At 35.8% G+C, this 23,083-nt stretch overlaps 1 protein-coding gene across 4 annotated transcripts in view; it reads right to left on the bottom strand.

The window, feature by feature from the left end:
* Positions 1-23,083, bottom strand: part of FAM13A (family with sequence similarity 13 member A) — a 338,407-nt gene that overhangs the window by 160,453 nt on the left and 154,871 nt on the right. For all 4 annotated transcript variants that reach the window (XM_040237865.1, XM_040237862.1, XM_040237866.1 and 1 more), the window contains exon 6: positions 9,502-9,576. In XM_040237865.1, coding sequence (XP_040093799.1) covers positions 9,502-9,576 — 75 coding nt within the window. The remainder of the gene's footprint in view (positions 1-9,501; positions 9,577-23,083) is intronic.

Raw genomic sequence — 23,083 nt, 5'->3', positions numbered from 1 at the left:
ATAAAGGTATTCACTTTTCAAAATTTTATACTACTTAGCACTGAAGAGACAGGTTTGCAAAGTGATTTCCCAAGATAATGAAAGAGGCAAAGAGAATTTTATTATCTAGCACCTATATAGGGAAGATGGAAAAATATAGAACACTTTCTATCTGGTGAAATAAACATATATCTAAAAAATAAAAATAAACATATATCTGTATGTATAAGCATATGGGGGCAGACAAAGCAGACAGGAAATTATTACATGAAAAGCTCTAAAGGAACCAATCAGGAAAAGAAACAAAGCCCAGAATCTTAAATTCCAGAAATAATTGTTTTTAGTGGTTACTGAACTCTTTTCACAGGAAAATGTACTAAATTTTACTAGATTTTTACAAGCGCAAATTCTCTATAATCACACACACAAATGACACTGCTTTTATATGATAAAAATTTTTTAAACTGATTGATTTATTTGTTCTTAATTATTTTTTAAGGGTTCGCTATGTCCTGGCATTGTGAAAGTATTACCAAAATAAAAGGAAGGAAGAAAATTACATGATTCTAAAAGAATTCTCTAATATAATAAAGACACTCGACACATCAGAAGAGGCCGTTAATAAGCAAAGCAAATGTATTTAAAAGAATTGGTCATTAAGCTTCAGTATCACATCACAGAAAATGTATTTAAAATATATGTCTGTGGAGGAAAAAGTGATAAACATTAAGAAAAAAGATCTACCTTAAGAATAACAGATAAGGAGTAAATAGTAGCAGAGGTTGATGAATCAGGGAAACAAATACAATAGAGAATCAGCAAAACTAAAAGCTGCAGAGTCTAAGAAAACAAACAAATTTCTAGCAATCCTAATCAAAAACAAACAAGAAAATGCCCCAAGATAATAGCAAAAATGAAAAAAGACGGACAAAGATTTTGTAAAGACTACAATAAATATTTTTAAAATAAGAGGAAACATTAAAATTTTTATGCTAATTAAAATAGACTATTTTCTAGAAAATATAACATCAAAAAATCAAAAATAGAACTATTATATGATCCAGCAATTCTACTTCTGGGTATATACCCTAAGAAAATAAAAACACTAATTTGAAAAGATATATGCACTTTAATGTTCATAGCAACATTATTTACAATAGGCAAGACATGGAAACAACCTAAGAGCCCTTCACCAGATGAATGGATAAAGAAGGTGTGTGTACACACACACACACACGCACCTATACTGGAATACTATTCAACCATAATAAAGAATGAAATCTTGCCATTTGTAACAAAATGGATGGACCTAAGAGTATTATGCTTAATGAAATAAGTCATACAGAGAAAGACAAATACTCTCTCATCCCTTATATGTGGAATCTAAAAAATAAATGAGTAAATACAACAAAACGGAAACAGACTCACAGATATGTAGAACAAACTAGTGGTTACTAGTGGGGAGAGGAAAGGGGAGAGAAGAAAGCTGTGGACAGGGGGTTAAGAGGCACAAACTACTACATAGGAAATAAATATACTACAAGGGCATATTGTTCAGCACAAGGAATACAGCCAACATTTTATAACTTTACAGATGCAATACAATCTATACAACTTTTGAATTACTATATTATGTACCTGGAGGTAATATAATATTAGAAATCAACTATATTTTAATAAAAAATGAATAATTAAGAATTAATAAAAACATGAATAAGCCTACAAGCCCAAAATAAATTGAATAAGCAGCTAAAAAACAACTTGCCAAACAAATTTAAAAAGCAAAACAAAATTAAAAACACATAAATCAGTAAACCTCACTAGACCCAGACATGTTTATAGATACATTCTATCAAATAATGAAGGCACTGATTACCCTCATCTTAAATTGTTTCACAGAGTAGAAAAGATTCTCCTCGGTCCATCTGATTAGGCTAGCACAACCTTTATACCAAAAATTGATTAAACAAAACATTTTATTAACTTAGATGTAAAAATACTAAGTAAAATATCAGTTATCCAAAACTTTCAAGGTATTTAAAAACATGTATCAAGGTCAGGTTCAGAATTGGTTTATTCCACTGAGGCACTGTTGCTTTAAGATTAGAAAATCTATGAATATAACTCTCCATAACAAACAAATATGGGAGAAAAACCAAGCAATGATCGTAACCGATGTGAAGGAACATTTGCTAAAATTTAACATTCACTCAAAATAAAATTCTTAGCAAAACATGTTTATAAAACATACTTACCAAGCACTGAAAGCAAACATCATAAACCTAATGACTGTACGTATGAAGAAAAACACATATGAAAACATACGCACACTACTTCCATGTGAAACAAAAAACAAGAAGCAAATAATTTACATGTTCATTTTCAAGATTTTATCAGAGGTCTGCTATGTGCCTGGTATTGTGAAAGAATGACCCCCATCCCTTACCTCCCCAAAACAAAAAGAAAAATGCCATGATAATATATAAAAATCAAATGTAGAAACTTTCCCTTAGGAAGCAATGCAAGAAGGCATGCTATCATCATTTCTATTTAACCTTATACTGGCAGTCCGGGAACATAGCACAAGAGAAAAGAAATTAAATGATAAGAGGCTTGAAAGAGAATAAACAACTCTCATTATTTCCAGATGATATGACTGTCTACAAAGGAAGTCAAAGAGAAATGCTCAACAAAATATTAGAACTAATAAAAATTTGACAAGATTTTCAGATATAAAGTCAACAATAAAAATCAGTTTCAACACTAAACATCAGCAACAAAGTTTGAAGATATAATAAGTACTCAATTTATAATATCTACAAAAAGGAGATCTAGAATAAAAATTATAACTTGGGGTATAGTTAGAAGAAAATTATAATTTTTTTTAAAATCAAAGACATTAAAGAGGATCTGAGTAAATAGAAAGTTACATGATGGTCATGGATAGAACACCATGTTCATGAGATTAATTCACTTTAACTTCTAAGTAAAATTTCTCATAAAACTTGACAATATTTAACTGCAAAAGCAAAGGACCAAGAATGGCAAAGATAATTTTCAAGAAGAAAAAGTTGAAGAAATATATACTACCAGATATCACTAATTAAGACACTGGGGTAATGAAATAAAAGAAACACATAGAAAAAGCAACAAATAATACAGTACAGAAACAGACATAAAAACATTTGACATATAATGGAAATACTATTTCAAAAAGTGGACAAAAGATGAAACTGTTGAACAAATACACTGAGTTGACTGATTTTCATCTATAAAATGAGGATCCTACTTTATGCTATACACAAAATTCAATTTCAAATGAACTAAGACCTATATATATGCAAAGCAAACTTTAAAACTTTTGGAAAATAATAAAAAAGATTTTTGAACTGACCTCAAAGTAGGTGAGGATTTCTTAAACAAGATGTAAAAAAGCACAAAACTCCAAAACTGATGAATCTAAGTCCACTGAAATAAAAAGCTTTCAAACATTAAAAGACACTATATTCAATATGAAAAAAAAAAACCCAGAAAATTGGGTGGAAGTATCTGGAATACATATAACTGACAATAGATAGCAAACTCTCATAAATCATTAAGAAAAAACTGAAACAACCAAATAGCAAAATTTGCAATGGTAGGAGAAACAGCACATAGATTAATAATCAAAAATATGATCAAAGTTTAATAAACATATGAAAACATAAACACATGAAAAACACACTGCCCATGTGGTAGACTATATCACAGTGAAGGTACAAATCAACTCAGAAATCTCAGTGGTGTAACAAACCAGAGGTTTAAGTCATGACACAGATCCAATGCAAGCAGACAGGCAGCTCCGTAGACATATGTTCCACTGTCTAGTTAATGTGCTATGATGCTTTAGTCGCTTTAGTCGTGTCTGACCCTGTGCGACCGCATAGATGGCAGCCTACCAGGCTCCCCTGTCCCTGGGATTCTCCAGGCAAGAACACTGGAGTGGGTTGCCATTTCCTTCTCCAAAGGATGAAAGTGAAAAGTGAAAGTGAAGGCGCTCAGTCATGTCCGACTCTGTGCGACCCCATAGACGGCAGCCCACCAGGCTCTCCCATCCATGGGATTTTCCAGGCAAAAGTACTGGAGTGGGGTGCCATTGCCTTCTCCAATGTGCTATGAAAAAGGGCTGAAAAAGCCTTTGAGAGTTGTCATACTGCTCGCAGCGTATTGTCAAAAGTAGTTGGCTGCCCTCACCTACCTGCAATGGGGCTGGGAAATGGAGAAACACAGGATATTCAGTGAAAAATAATTGTCTCTGCGATGACAAGAAATTAGAGAAATTCAAACTAAGGCAATAGCAAGTTGTTTCCTACACTCATTTGACTGGGGAAAACGACCACAAGAACTCTGATATTACCAAGGATTTGAGAGAATGTGAAAAATGGAAACAGTCACACACAGCTGCTGAACATGCAAACTGGCCCATTTTAAGAGCATTTGTAATACCTGGACAAAGATGTATCTACATACGATCCTATTTCTATAGGTGCAAAAGGTATCATGTTAAAATTACTCACTGGATCCATTAAAATGGATCTGTAATAGCAAAATACTGGAAGTCATCTAAATATTGGAGACAACCCAAATAGAAAAATCTAGAATATCTAAGTAAACTGCATTATATATTCTTACTGAAAGTGAATATTGATAGGACACATTTTATTGAACATGAAAAAGAAAACTGCAAAAGGTGACAGACTGTACATTTTAATATACGACTGTAAAACCTACAAAATTATGATATCTATTATATATACACACAGGCATTCAGTTAATCTGTAATAACATGTGTTGAAATTGTAAACAATTTCAAAACAGGGAGGAGAGATGGTATGTTAGGGTATATTAATCATAAAACAATTTTTATCTTTTAATTCTATTATAGGTCATAAAACCTAAGAAAATAAAGTGTTCAAAAATTACTCTTTGGTTAACATTTATCAAGTAAGGCTTTTTATATTAATGATAATTAGAAGCAGTTTCAAAATTTCAAAATAGTTGAATATGGTATGACAACATATGAAATGTTATGATTATTAGATAATATATATATATATATAAACTATAGTGTCTGGCATTGATCAGTATTAGCAATCACCACTATTACTGCTACTACTACTATTACTTTTATTAAATAAGCACACAAGCTAAGCTGATACATGGAAACACATACTGAAACAACATGCAGTGGAAAAGCAGAATACTAATTAGAATGTTTTATAAATTAAAGCAACCACAAAATACATTCACATCCATTAACAATGACTTTAAAATAACTTTGAATCTTGGTAAAATTAAATGTTTATTAAATGACTTAATTTGTAAATTTAATTATACTGTCACTAAAATTTCTCAAAATTCTACATTATTCTAAGTTTCTAGTTTACTTTGCTAATAGGCATGGGCATTTAAAAAATTATTTAAGAAACTACAAATGTGACAACTGGTTTCCTTTTGAATAAAATCTCCTTCATAAATGATGCATGATCCCTGAAGTCATTAACCTCTGAAAATAAAAATAATTTAACAGTTGCTTCTACTACATAACTGTTTACTTGATAACTGTACTATTTTTATCACCCATTTTATAGTTAATATGACTTGGTTTACTAAAAGAAACGTTTATAAAAGCACTAGGAGAATTTAGTGACTAAAACTATTATGTGCTTGTAATTTTAGTTTTACCAACTGAGCTATCAGGGAATCAGAAAGGAAACAGGTTATCTTGTATTTTATACCTTCACCCAGCACTGAATTAATTGGACAGTGCTTCTTATACAATGGCCTGAACGTTTTTTTTAACCAAGGTCAACAAGAACATAGCAAGTTAAGTGGGAAGTATAGGTCATACACCAAGAAGAGAGAGAAGAAAGAGGTTTTTTTTCCCCTCAGTTCCTGGATCCTCTTCAGGGTTTATACTGTGACCAATGAATATGAGCTATGAGGCTTATTTAGAGCCACTGGCATTTGTATTAGGCAGAAGAAGATTTTGTCTCTTCTCCTCAGATCATGATCATACTAGGTTACAAGAAGCTATGTCTATGTTTTACACCTCTTTAAAAATCTGTTTAATGTTCCCTTCTATTCATCTATTCCAGTTACTTGTTTGCATATGTAGTCTGTCCAGTATGGGTCATGAAATGGTTATATGAGCACGTCCTTGAACTAACAGGGCTGGTGGTCATTGCTCATCCAGGAAGTATCAACAGCACTGTGTAATGAAGGTATCATTTATTTTTTCCAGCAGACTCAGGTCAAGAAGAGGTTTTCCTGTGTAAGGGAGAGAAATACAATCCTCTCCATTGCCTAAGAGCAGAGACAACAGCTAGCAGAGGGAACACAGATGGGGACAGATGGCTTAGACTAGAGAGACATCTCCAGAGCCAATGGGACGCATGCCATTTCTGGATTACCATTTTACATCTCTAGCCATATAGGGATCAGAAATATTTAGCTGTCCAAGGCACATACAGCTGTAACTAGAGATGTCTGAGAAAGACCGCTATGGAGGCCAAATGAAGTAACATTAGCACCAAGGATACACATCATTCTCACAGTTCCCTAAGTCATTCTAGAAAGGACATACCATCCACATTTTGTTTTTTATATCAACTACATTTTGAAGGTGTTTTCAGCTTCAGCTTTCAAAGATCAACTGCTAGAAAAAAGATCTTTAATACAATCTGGGTGAAACAGTTAGTGCCTTATAATCTTGTGTAGCTCACATGCTCTGCCTCATTTCTGGGGATTTGAAACTACAAGGATTTTAATCACGTCTAAAGTAAGCAATGCTAAGCAAAGATTAGCGTGCTCATGTAAATTTAAACTTGCTCATGTAAGACCACAAAAAAGCTAAAGTCACAAACTGCAGATTAACCAATGAAGCAATTTCTCTATTTAATTAGCTTGGTCATGAACAATACAGTGAGACTCACAGAGGATAATCAATGCATATTAATTACTGATTCTCTATATGCCTGAAATATTCCAAACTGGATTAATTTCATAAGAATAAAAGAATCCCTTCAAACAATTTTTATGACAGGTTTCAAGATTATCTCACATTTAGAAAGTGATTCATCTAAGGTCTCTTCACCTAAAAGTAGGTATACCAATAAAAATGAAGATAACGAGCAAATGTTACCTAAAAATGTTTCTCAAATCCTATATTTTTCAACGCATTTGTTTTGGTGAGCATATTTTTAACAGTAAACAAGATTTCTTCTAGAGAACTGAAGTTATGTAAGTTTGTATAGAAAATATATTAATGAAAAAGATTTTTAAAATAGTCTGATCTGGAAAGAAAAGCATAATAATTAAAACAATTTTCCAGAAAAAAAAAAGGTGGAAAAAGTTTCATAAAAAAGATTAAAAAAAAAAAACAAAACTGTAGACTCTTACTGTAAGATGCTAAATAATGACTCACACTTAACTTGATTTGCCTTTAAAATTAAAGTCAAAATCATTTTTATAATAATGTGCAATTAAAACTAAAGACAAGAAAATTGCAAAATGGTGAAAAATCAAGAAAATTTAAATAAATGGGGAGATACACACTGAAAAAAATAAAATAAATAAAATAAAATTTTTCCCACAATGTACTCAAGAAAATTTGGAGAAAATTTTGTCTTAGAATTGGAGAAAACCAAAAGGTAGCTCTATAAATATCACAGGACTTCCTTGGTGATCCAGTGGTTAAGAACTCTCCTGCCAATGCAGGGGACACAGGTTTGATCCTTAGTCTGGGAAGATTCCACATGCCTCAGGGTAACTAAGCCTGTGCACCACACACCACAGCTGCTGAACCTGTGCACAGCTACTGAAACCCATGTGTTCTAGAGCCTGGGCTCTGAAACAAGCCACTGCAGTGAGAAGCCCGTGGACCACAACTAGAGAGTAAACTCCGCTCACCACAACTAGAGAAAGGCTGTGCATGGCTAAGAAGATCCAAAATAGTCAAAAATAGATAAAAAATTAAAATATACAGTGGCCAATTAGGAATATCATATACACCTAGTATATAGGAGAGTGAGTGAGTGAAGTTGCTCAGTCGTGTCTCTTTGCAACCCCATGAACTGTAGCCTACCAGGCTGCTCTGTCCATGGGATTCTCCAGGCAAGAGTACTGGAGTGGGTTGCCATTTCCTTCTCCAGGGGATCTTCCAACCCAGGGCTCAAACCTGGGTCTCCCACATTGCAGGCAGATGCTTTACCCTCTGAGCCACCAGGGAAGCCCAGTATATAGGAGAAGTTCTACTTAAAAGATTTAAGATTTGGAAAGGGGCTCTAAAATTAACGCAATCACTCTTCTGGGTGTATCAAATAAATTCTCGCAATATATTTTCAGTTAAATGAGTTTTTCTTCTTAGTAGCAAAACAAATATGTACATTTTGAAATTGTCTTAATAAGGAAAACAAAATTTTACACGTTATACCCTTTATTCTATCATATGTATGATAGTTCATATCAAAAAGTCTTAATACATGCTGGAGAGGGTGTGGAGGAAAGGGAACCCTCCTACACTGTTGGTAGGAATGTAAACTGGTACAGACATTATAGAGAACAGTACGGAGGTTCCTCAAAAAACTAAAAATATAGCCTATCATATGATTCAGCATTTCCATTCCTGGGCATATGTCTGGAGAAAATCATAATTCAAAAACATACATGCACCCCAATTTACAACAGCCAAGACATAGAAGCAACCTAAATGTCCATCGACAGGGGAATGAATAAAGATGTGGTGTGTGTATGTATACACACACACACACAGCAGAATATTAGTCATAAAAAGAATGAAATATTGCCATTTGCAGCACATGGATGGATTTGGAGCTTATCACACTAAGTCAAGTAAGTCATACAAGAGAAGGGCAAATAATATATGATATCACTTATGTGTGGTATCTAAAAAAAATGATACAAATGAATTTATTTACAAAACACAAACAGACTCACAGACTTAGAAAACAACTTATGGCTACCAAAGGGGAAAGGTAGGGGTGAGGATAAGGAGGTTGGGGTTAACATATACACACTACTATATATACAACAGATAATCAACAAGGACCTACTGTATAGTACAGGGAACTCTACTCAGTACTCTAATAATCTACCTGGGAAAAGAATCTGAAAAGTAATAGATGTACATATAGGTACAACTGAATCACTTTGCTGCACATTTGAAACTAATACAACATTGTAAATCAACTATACATCAATGTAAAATACAAAAAAATAGTGGGCAATACAAAAATAAAAATATCACTGTTAAATAATAAGTGTGTTGAGCATTTTTAGATGACTATAATCCTGGATTACACAGAAAATATAACATATAAAGTATATGTTATATTTAAGACCACAGGGTCCAAATAAGGTAGGGTGGTGGTGCTGAGGGAAATGCAAGCAACAGAACATGGAAACACAAAAAGATAAAGAGTCTTCCTAAATGTTTCTGCCTAAAGAGCAGAGATAGCCTACCTTGGTCTTTGGAGATGGCTTTTGTGCATCTCTTTCGAAATCTTTTGTTAGAAGGATGTTTTTACAATTGGCCTCCTATAAAAGAAGTATAAAAGAAACATTACAGATGGAAGAACACTACCTTAATCAGAAATTGCCCTGATTCACTACCCTAATCAGTGAAAATCATTTCTGGATTGAGTTGTTCACACCAGAAGCTAGTGAGATTGTGGTGAGAAGCCAAAACATTTCTTTTCTTCATCACATACAACAGTGAAGTAACAAAAGACAGTGAGAGAATCAGTTTGGTACCTATAGGACATAGATAATCTAAGATGATATATCATGTCACTTACATATTCACAGACAGCTCACCTCTCCTTTGGAGAACTAAAGAGTAATTTTTCAAGACATCAACACCAAACTTTGAGTTTCTAACTTTCTCCAAGTATTTCACAAATGGGTTTTGAGTCTATAAATATTTTATCATAAAACAAATTCCTTCATATTATTTAGCAAACTACTACTGAATAGTGACAATATCAATATCCTGAGAAAAATATCAGATATCTGTTTACACAATAATTAAGCTTCTAAGTCCCTGGTTCACGTCAATATAGTACATGCAAAAATAAGAGCAGAGATTACAGGTGGCAGCTTACTTGGGGTTGGATAGATTTACTATTTATTTCTACATAATACCTGTATGCAGGTCAGGAAGCAACAGTTAGAACAGGACACAGAACAACAGACTGGCTGCAAATAGGAAAAGGAGTACGTCAAGGCTGTATATTGTCACCCTACTTATTTAACTTATATGCAGAGTACATCATGAGAATCACTGGGCTGGAGGAAGCACAAGCTGGAATCAAGATTGCTGGGAAAAAATATCAATAATTTCAGATGTGCAGATGACACCACCCTTGTGGCAAAAATTGAAGAAGAACTAAAGAGCCTCTTGATGAAAGAGGAGAGTGAAAAAGTTGGCTTAAAGCTCAACATTCAGAAATATAAGATCATGGCATCTGGTCCCATCACTTCATGGCAAATAGATGGGGAAACAGTGGAAACAGGGGCTAACTTTATTTTTTCAGGCTCCAAAACCACTGCAGATGGTGATTGCAGGCGTGAAATTAAGACACTCCTTGGAAGGAAAGTTATAACCAACCTAGATAGCATATTCAAAAGCAGAGACATTACTTTGCCAACAAAGGTCCGTCTAGTCAAGGCTATGGTTTTTCCAGTGGTCATGCATGGATGTGAGAGTTGGACTATAAAGAAAACTGAGTGCTAAAGAACTGATGCTTTTGAACTGTGGTGTTGGAGAAGACTCTGGAGAGTCCCTTGGACTGCAAGGAGATCCAACCAGTCCATCCTAAAGGAGATCAGTCCTGAGTGTTCATTGGAAGGACAGATGTTGAAGCTGAAACTCCAATACTCTGGCCACCTGATGCAAAGAGCTGATTCATTTGAAAAGACCTAATGCTGGGAAAGATTGAGGGCAGGAGGAGAAGGGGATGACAGAGGATGAGATGGTTGGATGGCATCACTGACACGATGGACATGGGTTTGGGTGGACTCCAGGAGTTGGTGATGGACAGAGAGGCTTGGCGTGCTGCAGTTCATGGGGTCGCAAAGAGTCGGACATGACTGAGCAACTGAACTGAATTGAATACATGAAAAGAATAATCTTGTTGTTTTAAAAATAATACAGGGATTCACTTCTGAATACCCATTAAGTTTAGTAAATTTTCCATAGATGATTCTATCTCTAGATTAAGATAGAACAAAACTATGTAACAGGAAGATGATAGTTGACAATAATGCTAAGAATAAGTCAGATTTCTTTTACTTGCTCCATAACCTTTACCTTTGCATCTCATTTCTTTTCCCATCATGCCTACCATTCAATCACCTAAATAATGAGTTTTTTTCAAGTTCATCTCACAGCTAATTAATCATCATCCTTTTTTAAGATCATCATCTTTTAAACAAAACTACAGTCTACATGACCACAGGACAAACCATAGCCTTGACTAGACGGACCTTAGTTGGCAAAGTAATGTCTCTGCTTTTGAATATGCTATCTAGGTTGGTCATAACTTTTCTTCCAAGGAGTAAGTGTCTTTTAATTTCATGGCTGCAATCACCATCTGCAGTGATTTTGGAGCCCCCCCAAATAAAGTCTGACACTGTTTACACTGTTTCCCCATCTATTTCCCATGAAGTGATGGGACCGGATGCCATGATCTTCGTTTTCTGAATGTTGAGCTTTAAGTTAACTTTTTCACTCTCCACTTTCACTTTCATCAAGAGGCTTTTGAGTTCCTCTTCACTTTCTGCCATAAGGGTGGTGTCATCTGCATATCTGAGTTTATTTATATGGTTTTTCCTGTGGTCATGTATGGATGTGAGAGTTGGACTGTGAAGAAGGCTGAGCACCGAAGACTTGATGCTTTTGAACTGTGTTGTTGGAGAAGATTCTTGAGAGTCCCTTGGACTGCAAGGAGATCCAACCAGTCCATTCTGAAGGAGATCAGCCCTGGGATTTCTTTGGAAGGAATGATGCTAAAGCTGAAACTCCAATACTTTGGCCACCTCATGCGAAGAGTTGACTCATTGGAAAAGACTCTGATGCTGGGAGGGATTGGGGGCAGGAGGAGAAGGGGACGACAGAGGATGAGATGGCTGGATGGCATCACCGACTCGATGGACATGAGTCTGAGTGAAGTCCGGGAGTTGGTGATGGACAGGGAGGCCTGGCGTGCTGTGATTCATGGGGTCGCAAAGAGTTGGACACGACTGAGCGACTGAACTGAACTAAACAATCTACACACCCTTACTAAAATTTGCTGGGATTATTTTGTTTCTAAAGAAAACAGTATATTATTAGTATAAAACATCCCTAAAGGAAATACTACTACTATTCACTACTAATAAATAATTACTAAATTATAGGATATATCAGGCATGGTGCTAAAGATTTTCCATTTATAATACCATTTCCACCTCAACAGTCTATGAGTTAAGTACTATAATTGTATTATCATTATTCTCCTTTGAACTATTAACATTACACAATAAAAGTGTATAGAAGTTAAGTAAATTGCCTAATGTCACACAGGATTCAAAGATGGTTTTGAATTACTTTAAAGCCTGAGCTCTTATCATCTATAGATACTACTTATCATCCAATATACTCAACATCTTAAAAGAGTAGGTTGTAGAACTACAGCATTTTAAAGCCAACCAGTGCTCAGCTACCCTCCTCTGATTTTACAAGTGAGAGATGTGGATCCTGAGGTGATGTGACCAAAATCACACATAGCATGGGGCCTGAGCCACAGGTCTGTACATGGCACCTGTTCTCTGCTTTGTAGGGAGCAGTATTCCCAGACTCGGAGGAGATCAGAGCCTGTTGTGAGCTGGAGTAGGGGGTGTGTGTGGGGGAGGGTCACTGCAGTGCTGCCAACACACTCAGCTGCCTGTAGCCTCGCGCACAGCCCTATGTATGGATCAAGGGTACAGTTCTGAGATGTGTCCAAGTAAGTGTGCCTTCCAGTTCTACCCATTCCCACCAGTCACAACACCTGCTGGTGGGAAGCTGTTTACTGGAAATAGTGAATGAACCCATTCCCGTTTCTGACTCACTGTGCAAGGAATAAACTATAACCAGAATGACATTTAAAAGGTCCAAGTTATTAACTGCATAATCTGTTGTGTAATTTGGCTACACTTGGGTAATATAATTAGGTATAATCCTTATACCTCTTTTTAAACTGGAACTACTAGTACGTAAATGTTAGAATGTGACAAGAAGAAAAAAGGCTGATTGGTAAGGGAAGTTAATAGGAATAACTGACCTTTGTTTATGTCTGTCTGGGTTTATAAATGCCTATAATTCTTTCTTCCTTGTGCATAAACTAGAAGTGATGGTATTCCCTTTAAAAGTGATGGTATCACCCTTATTTTGCCTCCCTGTCCCTGTGAATTAATAAATATAAAGCTGAGAGTCAGCTTTTCCCTAAAAGACTCTGAAAGTGCTTTCTGTAAACTTTTAACTGAAAATGCCACCTACATACATTCTTTTATTTTTTGTTTTATGACTTCAAATTCAGACAACAGAGTCATTGTGAAGTTTAGTAGTCACAGCACAAAATACAGTCAAGAGATCTGCTTTCTCATCCTAGTTCTTGAACTAATCATCTCTAGGAAGCCAGGCAAGCATTTTAACCTCTTGGATGTCTCCCTCGGTTCAAAGATCTATAAAACAAAGGGATTGATGATATGCGCTCCAAAAATCCTATCTTGTCTTAAATTTCAAGATTTCATGATTCTTCCAGGAAACAGTATTTATTGACTAAAAGGTAAGCCATGTCCTCTTCAGAGCTGCATTCCCAGAGTACCATCAGAATGCTGCAGAGGTGTGGGCACCCCAGCAGTGGCAATGAGCTACAGAATACCAGCAACATTCCCTGCAGGGTAGTGTCACTCAGATTTCTAAAGAAAAATTAAGTAATTCAACTAGTAGCTTAAATCAGTAACTGGTAATAACTTAATTTATTGTTTTAAATCAGATATAGTATGGAAACTCGGTAATATATTATGAGAAACAGTTTAAAGATTAAGCCTTTTTAAAGTTGTGCTTTTAAAAAGCCACTTATACTTGTAGGCATATACCTGAGAATTAAAAACATATGTCCACACAAAACTTTTTATATGAGTGCTCACAGTAGCATTATTCATAATAGTCCATAAATGTAAATAACCCAAATGTCTATCAACTGATGATCAAATTTTAAAAAATGGTGCAGTCACACAATGGAATATTGTCCAGCTATTAAAAGGAAAAGAACTAATATTTGCTAATAACATCATGAAAACAATATGCCAAGTGAAAGAAGCCAAATATAAAATGACAGACATATTGTGTGATTCCACGTATATGGAATGTCCAGAATAGGCAAACAGCAACAGGAAGTAGATTAGGGGCTGTCAGGGTCTTGGGAGTGACAAAGATGTTCTGGAATTAGGTAATGGTAATGGTTGGCGTGCTGCGATTCATGGGGTCGCAAAGAGTTGGACATGACTGAGCGACTGAACTGAACTGAATGGTTGTACAACTTTGTAAACATGCTAAAACTCAATAAACTTCACACTGTAAACAAGTGAACTGTATGGTACATAAACTGTAGCTACATTTAAAAAGCAAGGCTTTTAAAGCTAATCCCCAATTCTCAGGGCAAAGGGAAGGAAGGTTTGTGTTTAAACTCTCCCCTTAGAAGAACTTCTTTGTAAAGGTTTGAAGGGGGAATGTTTTTGTTTGTAAGTATTAAACTATATGTGTGCATGGAAATTCTCTCAAATATTAACTGAACCCTATTATGTGTGGCATTCCAAAGCTGGTCACTGGAGGATGGAATGATAAATTAGACACAAATATATTACACAGGGTATATTTATATTTATTTTAAACATTTCAACTGTTTGAATGAGACTTCTGACTGAACTGACTGCCCATTCTAATGACTGAGCAACAATCAATTGTTTAAACCTGCTGTGTCACTTTGGTATCATGAAAACACCACTTTAAAACACAATAGGGGAAGAAAACAATACCTTGTTTGTCACGACTTTGTTGGCTTTACCATTCACCTATTAATGACATTAAAAAATATAAACACAGTTGCTGTTCCCTCAGCCGAGCCCACGGATCCCAGATACTCACAGCGTGTGCCTGCACTTCAGCCAGGTTTCTGCTCAGTTTTTACTGGAGAGGACGCCCTCCCTGAACACCTCCTCTGTGTCACTACTGCTCTCCCCACCTGCTGATGCTCTCTATTTCTTCACTGCGCTCAGCAATATATGACTTTAATACTGAGTGGTTTCAATTCTTCACTATCCATCTCACCCCACTCCATGAGAAGACCTATATCACTCACAACGTGAGAAGACCTATATCCTATCACTTATGAATATATTCACAGGACCCAGTACAGTTTGGCATATAGCAGAAGCTCAACTGTTGTAGTGAATGAGTAAACCAAATCAATGAACAATATCCCTTTCTAATTTTTTGCAATCTTTTATGCATTCCTCTTGTTTTTAATTCCCTCCTTAATCAGCTTACACTTCAGGGCCTTTCATTCCTTTTCTAATGCCCTCCATTTCCTTCCTCTGGTCTTTAATCACTGCATTTATCTCATAAAAGGAAGAATCCAGTGATATGCCTTCTCTGTGTTGAGAATGGAGCAACTGAAAGTGGCTGGGGAAAAAAAAAATTATAGAATTGGTTGACTGCCATGTTAAATGTATTAACATAAATCTTCACAACAGTCCTGCTGTATTTCTTTAGTAAGGTTTCTATTCTCCAAGGTGCTATTTCATGTCTCCTCCTTTTTTCTCAAACCCCTTTCCTTCCATTTTTACTTCACTGGAAAAAGAGACGCATCATAGAAAGTTCTCATCACCCTTCCCCCCAACCCCCCCCTCCCATCAAATTTACAAGCCACTCTCCATTCCTCCAGTTAGGATAGAAGATTCTGGTCCTAATCAACCATTCCTTTAATGCCACCACCCTCAATCCTATCTCCTCTCATCTTCTCAAGGACATCACTCTGCCAATTCTACCCTCCCACTCCCTATTAGACAATTCCCATAATCACAGGCACTCTCTGTAATTATCCTAAATAATCAAACAAAACTCACTCCCTTAATCTTACTTCTTCCATTAGTGGTGGTCCCAAATTTTTTTCTTTCCTTTATAACCCATTCCTCCAAAATAGCTATTTTCATGATCTCTACTTTAGTTTTGATGCCCCCCAAATCTGTTTTGTTGTTGTTCTAGTTTTTTTTTACTTTTTTATTTTTTAAGTAATCACTACTTCACAGAAAGTACTGAAAACATTCACAGTTTGGTCTCCATTTACTCAGTTTCTTGGCAGCATGTGACCGAGGTGACTACTTCTAATAGCTGCCACATCATCACTGGTAGGGAAAAAAAGTTGCCTAACTCACTGACTAACTTCACATGATCTCTTTGGATTCTGCTTCTCCTCTATACAATAAAGTTACATATCTACTAGTTATTGGTTTGTTTTTTGTGTATGTATTAGTCAGTCAGTTGTGTCCGACTCTTTTCGACCCATGGACTATAGACTGCCAAGCTCCCCTGTCCATGGAATTCTCCAGGCAAGAATACTTGAGTGGGTTACCATTTCCTTCTCCAGGCGATCGTCCCAACCCAGGAACTGAATCATGGTCTCCAGCATTGCAGGCAGATTCTTTACCATCTGAGCCATTCCTCTACTAAATAGAAGTTCCATGAAAGCAAATAACCTGTCTTTCCCATGTGTGTGTTTCAGTTGCTCAGTTGTGTTGACTCTTTGTGACCCCATGGACTGTAGTCTGCCAAGCTCCTCTGTCCATGGAATTCTCCAGGCAAGAATACTGCAGTGGGTTGCCATTCCCTTCTCCAGGGGATCTACCCCACCCAGGGATCAAACCTGGGTCTCCCATACTGCAGGCACATTCTTTACTGTCTGAGTCACCTATTAGGGTCTTTCTTACTTATTACTAAAACTACATGCCACTGAAAGTGCCTCATATAGCAGGAGCTCAATAAAATGTGTTGAATAAATAGTTGAATGAAATTGGAGTGACTCAAGGGTTGATGCAGAGAAGTCTTTTCCCAAATGATACAGTGATCTCAGAGCATTTTAACTGCTTTTAAATACAAACACTATCTAGTGACTCCTAAATTTGTATCACTATCTTTGACATTTCTACTAAGCGACTTATTTCTGTCTACTTGGCAACTCCACCTTGCTGTCTAATAAGCACCTAAATTTAGTATGTCCAAACCTGAGCTTTTGATTTATCAGCAAAAACATATTATTTCAGTCCTGAGTGTCTTTGCCAGATTATCAAATGGTACCCTGTGACTTAAGTCAAGGTCTTAGGTATTGACCTTGATGCCTTTCTTTCCCGTATCTCCCACCATCAACCATACCATCAAGTCTAGTCAGCACTCTCCAACATAAACTGGGATTAATTCACTTCTATGTACATGGCCACCTCAGTCATGGCCATCATTGTTCACCTAAATTACTTAAATCATCCTGCCTTCTACAAACTTTACGTACATAAATCAAACGAGGTCACTCCACAAGCAATGTCTTATTACTCCTGGAATAAAATCTAAACTTTTTATCATTATCTACATAGCCTTGCAAGTTCTAGCCCATCCATATTTCTCTAACCTCATTCACACCACTTGCCCCCTTCCTTCCTCAGCCATAGTGGCCTTCTTTTTCAACCTTCAAATACTCCAAGACCCTTCATGCCTTCAAGCATTTGCCCCATGTTCCCTCTCCCTGGAATGCCTCTCCACGATTTCTTTAGCATGGGTGGTGTATTCTCATTTTTCAGCTCCTATGTCATCCCCCCAGAGATGCCTGCTTTAGCAATCTCATTTAAAGTGGCTTCCCTGGTTACACTCTTACTGAAAGTGAAAGTTGCACAGTCGTGTCTGACTCTTTGAGACACTATGGACTATACAGTCCATGAAACTCTCCAGGCCAGAATACTGGAGTGGGTAGCCTTTCCCTTCTCCAGGGGATCTTCCCAACCAAGAGACTGAACCCAGATCTCCCTCACTGCAGGCAGATTCTTTACCAGCTGAGCCATAAGGGAAGCCCAAGAATACTGGAGTGGGTAGCCTTTCCCTTCTCCAGTGGATCTTCCTGATCCAGGAAACAAACTGGGGTCTCCTGCATTATAGGTAGATGGATTCTTTTACCAACTGAAATATTAGGGAAGCCCCAACACTCTTATTAATCATTAATCTGCTTTAATTCAGTCATGGTACTTATTCTAATTTATAATTCACAATTTTACTTTACATTTGATTTATCATACATTAATTTCTTTTTATTTTTTATTTTTGGTGTTATCTATTTTTATTTGAGGTTTGTATTAAATTTTTGTTCACTTTTTTAAAAACTTTATAATATTGTATTGGTTTTGCCATATCAACATGAATCTGCCACGGGTATACACATGTTCCCCATCCTGAACCCCCCTCCCACCTCCCTCCCCATACCATCCCTCTGGGTCATCCCAGTGCACCAGCACCAAGCATCCTGTATCCTGCATTGAACACTAATTTCTTGCATGCTAAGTCACTTAAGTTGTGTCCAACCCTTTGCGACCCTATGGACTATAGCCTGCCAGGCTTCTCTGTCTACGAGATTTTCCAGGCAAGAATACTAAAGTGGGTTGCCATGCCCTTCTCCAGGTGATTTTCCTGACCCAGGGATTGAACCCGTGTCTCTTATGTCTCCTGCACTGGTAGGCGGGATCTCTACCACCAGTGCCCCTAAGGAAGTCAGGTTAATATTGACTTCAGTAGACTTTAAAGCTTCAGGTGGATAGAGATTTGTTTAGTGTAGCCTCAGTATTCAGTAGAGCTTCCCTGGTGCCTCAGACAGTAAAGAATCTGCCTGCAATGTGGGAGACCTGGGTTCGATCCCTGGGTTGGAAGATCCCCTAGAGAAGGGCATGGAGTCTTGAGGATTCATTAGTATTTTATAAATATTTTTTGAATGAATAAAGAGAACAATGCCAACTCCTACATTTCCCTTTCCTTTAGTATTAATTTCCAACCACTAAAGAAATGTGATGAATCTCCTTGATATTGAGAATCAGATAATAATACATTTTTTTATTACTTGGATAATATGATGATGAGTGAGGGCAGGTGGCAAAGAAGCTACTATTATGACAGGCAGTTGTCAGAGAGCTGCAAATGGTAGGCTGGGGTCAAACCACAAGTGATTTGGTTGAATTTAGTGACTTGGAGATCAGAGGACAGACAGAAATGCTGATATAAGTGGGTATAACAGTCAAAGCCTAAGGCCTCCTACAGGAAAGAGATACAAAGAACACTGCTACTTTGCACACAACCAGAATGCAATAAATGTCACTGGCAGATTGCAGACCATTCCTTACAATACCATAAATGTCTCCTCTTTAATTCATCTGCATCTGCAAAATGAATGTTAATTTGACTAACAAATGAACAAGATGTTTTATTAAAACTCAAAAGCAGAATGATGTTATCTTTACATAAATAAATGGAGCAAATTGAATTAAAATAGCATTTAACAGATTTTCATCATATAAATATTTGGGAAGAAATCTGTAGTTCTTGGGCTTGGACCAAGGAAATATAAATGGAGGCGATGAGACATAATAAAGTTTCAGATATATTTTGAACTCATTACTTTATAAACTGCAACTATAATATTCACAGGTACAACCTTAACTGTCTTTTAAGTCTCTTGGAAATTGCTTTTAGAGAATGGCAGCCAGTCATTTCTAATTAAAGAAAAAGGAATGAGAATGAATATAGCAAGGGATGGTGAAATTAAAGATTGAAACATCACTAAACATTAGAATTTGGACTTCCCTACTGGCTCACACAGTAAAGAATCTGGCTGCAATGCAGGAGACCCGAGTTCAATTCCTGGATGAGGATGATCCCCTGGAGAATGAAATGGCAACCAATTCCACTATTCTTGCCTGGAAAATCTCATGGACAGAGGAGCCTGGCGAGATACAGTCCATGGACTCACAAAGAGTCAGACACTACTGAGTGACTAATGCTTTCTTTCTTCTAAACATAAGAATCTAGACTTGTGATTGTATTATTATAATCCATTATAGTTTTCTCTTCCTTTCGCTCTGTCATCTCTTATAGAGAAGTTTTTTGTAATAATCTCATCAAAAAGAGCTCTCCCCAGTTACTCACAACTTGCTTTATTTCTGTCACGGTGCCTTGTGGTTTAAGATTGGTTTGTGTGTCCATATATCATGCTTGAGATTTCAGATCTATTCTCAATATCTGTGCATTTCTTTGTTAAGTTAGTCCACCATGTTTTATTGTTCCACAGTCTTCACTTGAAGAAGCTCTAACTTTTTTACTGATTTGCACAGGGGGTTGAATCTGTTGTCATAAGTGACCAAGCAAAGGCCAGACTCAAGCCTTTTTTATTTGCTGGTCTTTCTGCCTAAGTTATGCTCTTCTTCCTCATATCTATATACATGACTTACTCCACCAAATCACTGTGATCTCCACTCACCTCAGAGAGGTCTCCTTCAATTTTCTATTGAAAATAGTGACTTCACTTTCCTTCTCTCCTCTCATACACTATTAATCTCAAGTCCTTATCATGGTTTAATTTTCTTTTTTTGTTGTTGTTCTTTCTATAGCATCTTTATTTTTTTTGCCAAATAAATTTGGAAGTACATGTAATAAAAGTGATTAAATGCACATTATGACAACAATGTGCATTTATTTCCATTTTTAGTTTACCTTTGTTTTTATTTATTTAAAAAAAAATTTTTTTTATTTTTACTTTATTTTGCTTTACAATACTGTATTGGTTTTGCCATACACTGACATGAATCAGCCACGGGTGTACCTGAGTTCCCAATCCTGAACCCCCTTCCCATGGTTTAATTTTCTTCACAGACTATATCATTAAATACCATGTTAATTTCCTTAATTGTTTACTGTTTGTGTCCCCTTACTAAAGAGGCAAACTCTATGAGGGCAGAGGTTTTTTTTTTTTTTTTTTTTTTTCAATTAAACCTACAGCTCTAGTTCACAGAATACTGCCTGTAACATAGTAGGTGTTTAATAAATGGTAGTTCAAATTAGACTTAATTGATATTTTCAGGACATTACATTCAAGAAAAAGCAGAAGACAGACTTTTTTCAAGTGGACATGGTATATTATCTAGGATTGATCACATATTAGGGCACAAAACAAGTCTCAACAAATTTAAGAGTACAGAAATTATTTCAAGCATCTTTTCTGATCACAATGGCATGAAACTAGAAATTAACCACAGAAAAAGAAATGAGGAAAAATGATTACATAGACACAAAATAGCAAACTACAAAAAAAGAAAAAGAAAATACCCAATGGATCAATGATGACATGAAAGAAGAAATTAAAAAATATCTTGAAGCAAATGACAATGAAAACATAAGCATAAAAAAATCTATGGGTGCAGCAAAATAAATTCTTAGAGGGAAGTTCATAGCAATACAGGCCTTCAAGAAACAAGAAAAATCTCAAATAAACAACCAATCCAACATAATCCACCACCTAAAACAATTAGAAAAAGAAAAACAAAGAAAACTTAAAGTCAGCAGAAGGAAGGAAATAATAAAGATCAAGAGGAAATAAATGTTAATAGAATAGAGATTTAAAAAGCAGAAAAAAAATCAATAAAATCAAGAGTTGGTTCTTTGAAACAGCAAACAAAATCGACAAACCTCTGGCCAGGCTCACCAAGAAGAAAAGAGCAAAGACCCAAATGAATAAAATGAGAAATGAAAAGAGGAGAAATCACAACTGCTACCACAGAAATACAACCAACCAACCAATCCCCCCCCCAAACATAACAGATACTATCAACAATTATATGCCAAAAAATTACATAACCTAGAAAAAATGGACAAGTTTCTAGAAACATATCAAAACTGAATCAAGAAGAAATAGATAACCTGAATAGACCAATCACTGGTAGTGAAATAGAACCTGTAACTTAAAAACTCCTTACAAAAAAGAGTCCAGGATCACATAGCTTTGTAGGCAAATTTGACCAAACATACAAAGAAAAATCTGATCCTTCTCAAACTCTTCCAAAATATTTAAAGGGAAGGAACACTCCCACAGACATTTTATGAAGACACCATCACCCTGATGCCAAAAGCAGACAAAGATACCACCAAAAAAAAAAAAAAAAATTAAAGGCCAATCTCTTTGATGAATAAGCAAAAATTCTCAAAAAATATTAACAAATGGAATCTAACAACACATAAAAAGATCATACACAGCAGTCTTAATTGGATTCATCCCAGAGTCAAAAGGATCATTCAACATACACAAATCCATCAATGTGATACACTCCATCAACAACAACAAAAAAAACAAAAACCATATGATCATCTCAATAGATACAGAAAAAATACTTGATAAAACTTAATATTCATTCATGATAAAAACCCTCAGGAAAGTTGGTATAGAGGGAATATACCTCAACAAAATAAAAGCTATTTCTGACAAATTCATGTTCAGTATAAAACTCAATGGTGAAAAGCTGAAAGCCTTCCCACTAAAATTTGGAACAAGACAAGGATGCTCACTCTCTTAAGTTCTGTTCAACATAGTATTGGAAGTCCTAGCCACAGCAATCAAACAAGAAATAAAAGGTATACAAACTGGTAGGGAAGAGATAAAATTGTCATGATATGCAGATGATACAATACTACATATATATAACATAAAGACTCCATACAAAACCAACTAGAACTGATACAGAATTCAGCAAGGTAGCAGGTACAAGATTAACAAAGAAATCTGCTGCATTTCTTTACACTAACAATGAAATATCATATCAGAAAAGGAATATAAATAAACATCAATTTTAATTGCATCAAAAACTTATTTTAATTTTGCATCAAACTTCCTTTGAATTAGAAATTCTTTTAATATTGCATGAAAAAAATTCTTAGGAATAAATCTCA

This window comes from Oryx dammah, unplaced genomic scaffold, assembly GCF_014754425.2.
Source record: "Oryx dammah isolate SB20612 unplaced genomic scaffold, SCBI_Odam_1.1 HiC_scaffold_3, whole genome shotgun sequence".
Classification (NCBI taxonomy): Eukaryota; Metazoa; Chordata; class Mammalia; order Artiodactyla; family Bovidae; genus Oryx; species Oryx dammah.
This window is presented reverse-complemented; position numbering and strand designations above follow the sequence as displayed.